We start from the raw sequence: 2648 nt of genomic DNA on the forward strand, positions 1-2648 counted from the left end.
TCGAAGCCATTAATTAGGGATGGAAACGAGCTGAGCTCGAGCGAGCTTATGTCAGTTCAAATTCGGCTTGAAATTAATTTTGAGCCTAAATCTAGGCTCAAGCTCGGCTTGAAATTAATTCGAGCCAAGCTCGAGCGAGCCTAATTTCGAGTCGAGCCGAGCTCGAGCTCTAAACGAGCCGATTGAAATTCTCGACATTATATAATCTAAACGAGCCGATTGAAATTCTCGACATTATATAATCAATAGTTTAATTTTTTATAGAACATTACCTACAATTTAATGCAATATGTCAAATAGTTCAAAATACAAAATAATTGCAAAAAATATGAGCCAGGGTGACTGCCTGACCGGGTGAGGGTCAAAGAAAGAGAGAGAGAGAGAGAGAGAGAAAGGGAAAAAAAATTAGAAATTTGAGAATTTGAATGTTATCATGTTTTAGGGTTATGTGCAAAAGTGAAAGTCTGAAAGAGAGAGTGTGTTATGTAAATTTAGAGTTTGGCTTAATTGCACGATTGTACTTGTTGGGTTTATTTTATGGGCCAACAATAATGNGAGTTCGAACGAGCCGAATATCGAGCCGAGCACGAGTCGAACGCGAGCCGGCTCGCTCATTCGCCAGCCCTACCATTAATGATCCAACGATCCTATCTTCCTCCGTAGCAAATCTTACTACGATTGTGTTTGGCCGAGCGATTGAGTTAAAAAGCTGTGCAGTGCGGTCTGATCATGGGCCGCACCATGCGGCCTAATAAGCCCATCAAGCTCGAATATCTAACTCCACGTGTCCACTCCACGTGGTGTCAACCCTCATCCGCCCAGTATGGGCAGCAGTAATGCAACGCAATACGTAGCAGCTAAAGGCCTCTCTCCGTGCTCCACGTGTACTGTCGCGACAAGCACTATTCCCGGATCCAGTCCCGCGAATAAACTCACTCATCTCGTGCGCTCCCCTGTTTCCTACAAATTTTTTAATTAATTCCCCCACAAACCCAATCACTCCCCTCTCCCCATTATATATTTCCCTGCTCTGTCCCAACTCATCGCACGCAAAGCGAAAACGAGCAACCAGAGCGAAAAGAAGAGAGCCAAACAACAACAACAACAATAACAACAACAACAGCAGATCTAGAGAGAGAGAGGGAGAAAACGAAAGAGATGGTACCTGGTTTCAAGCGTTCGATCTCGCTCCCGATGAGTCCGCGGCGCAAGGCTCCGGAGAAACCCTACCGCCACGCGCGCTCCGTGAGCCTCCCGTGCCCGTCCCAACCCCTCGTCTCCCACATCGAGGACGCGATCCGAACCGTCCGACGCTGGACCTCCGAACCGGACCGGACCCCGGCTCGGATCTCGACCGGCCTCGGCCGGATTGCCCTCCTCCTCGCGGCGCTCGACGAGCTCCTCCGCCTCCCCCAGGCCGAGGACGCCCTGCGCCGCGCCGGCGCCGGCGCCGCCGATCCTCTCCTCGACGACCTCCTCCGCCTCGCCGACGCCTACGGATCGCTCCGATCCGCCGCGCTCGACCTCAAGGAGAGCCAGTCCGAGGCGCAGAGCGCTCTGCGGCGCCGCGACGCGGCGCGGCTCGCGTCCTCGCTCGGATCGCAGCGGCGCGCGGAGAAGGAGCTCGCGCGGATCGCCTCCGCCGTCCGATCCGCCTCGAGATCCGCATCAGGCACCGAGATCGCGGAGATCGTGAGCGAGGCGATCGCGGCGATCTCTGCGGCCTCCGTCGCCGTGATCCTCGGGATCACGGCGATCTCCGCCTCCGCCGCAGCTACTGTGAGAAGCTCCTCCGTGCTGGGGCCGTTGAGGAAGCTCGGATTCAGATCCTCTTCGAATAATAAGAAGGCTACGGAGGAGGAGAAGGAGATCGCGGCGTTGGAGAGATTGGAGGAGTTGGAGAAATGCGTTGGGGAATTAGAGAGCGGCAGCGAGCGCGTGTTTAGGAGCCTCGTGAACACTCGAGTTTCCCTCCTAAACATTCTCACTCCCACCTTCTAGAAACACATTTTCGTTTGTACATATATACAAATATTTCAGGAATGAGTGAGACGCTTTTTTTTTTAAATTTTGTGTCCTTTTTTTTTTCCCCCCTCTGGTATGCATGCTCCTGAGATGGATGTCTCTTCTAAAACAAACGTTTATCGCTTTCTATATGCTTTGGCCCTATGTGGATCGATCATACACAGTTTCTAAGGGGTGGTGACTGGTGAAAATCCTCTACCCCAAACACTCTGCTTGAAACTAAATTTTAGCTCAAGAGAATTGATTTTAATTCATAAAAGAAAAAATGCTCAATTATATTAGCAAATGATAAAACAATCTGGATTACAAAAAAATTTTAATTCTCTTCTTCAGATGATGGCAAAGATTGAATTGAAAATGCTTATATGTTCTTCGTGGACTAAAATATGACATGTTTGATCAAAATAAGAGATTAATTAAAGTAAAACTATAATTCTTCTAGAAACTATCGTTTCTAGCGGGATGACATTTGAATCAACAATCGACTTTATAAATAGGGTTATTTGCATACACGTCTTTGCAAACATAGTGAATTGCGAAAATATCTCTGCAAAACGAAAACTCCATAAGTTGTCCCTGCAAAAGTCCTAATTTATGCAGATATGTCCCTCTGATTAACATCT

General features: G+C 48.6%; 1 protein-coding gene across 1 annotated transcript; it reads left to right on the forward strand.

Annotated features, from left to right (window-relative positions):
* On the forward strand, window positions 1006–2109 carry LOC109727551. Its single transcript, XM_020257692.1, has one exon. It carries the CDS (start codon window positions 1159–1161, stop codon window positions 1999–2001), a length of 843 nt encoding a protein of 280 aa, XP_020113281.1. The 5' UTR covers window positions 1006–1158; the 3' UTR covers window positions 2002–2109.

The sequence above is a fragment of the Ananas comosus genome, linkage group 22, assembly GCF_001540865.1.
Source record: "Ananas comosus cultivar F153 linkage group 22, ASM154086v1, whole genome shotgun sequence".
NCBI classification, from domain to species: Eukaryota; Viridiplantae; Streptophyta; class Magnoliopsida; order Poales; family Bromeliaceae; genus Ananas; species Ananas comosus.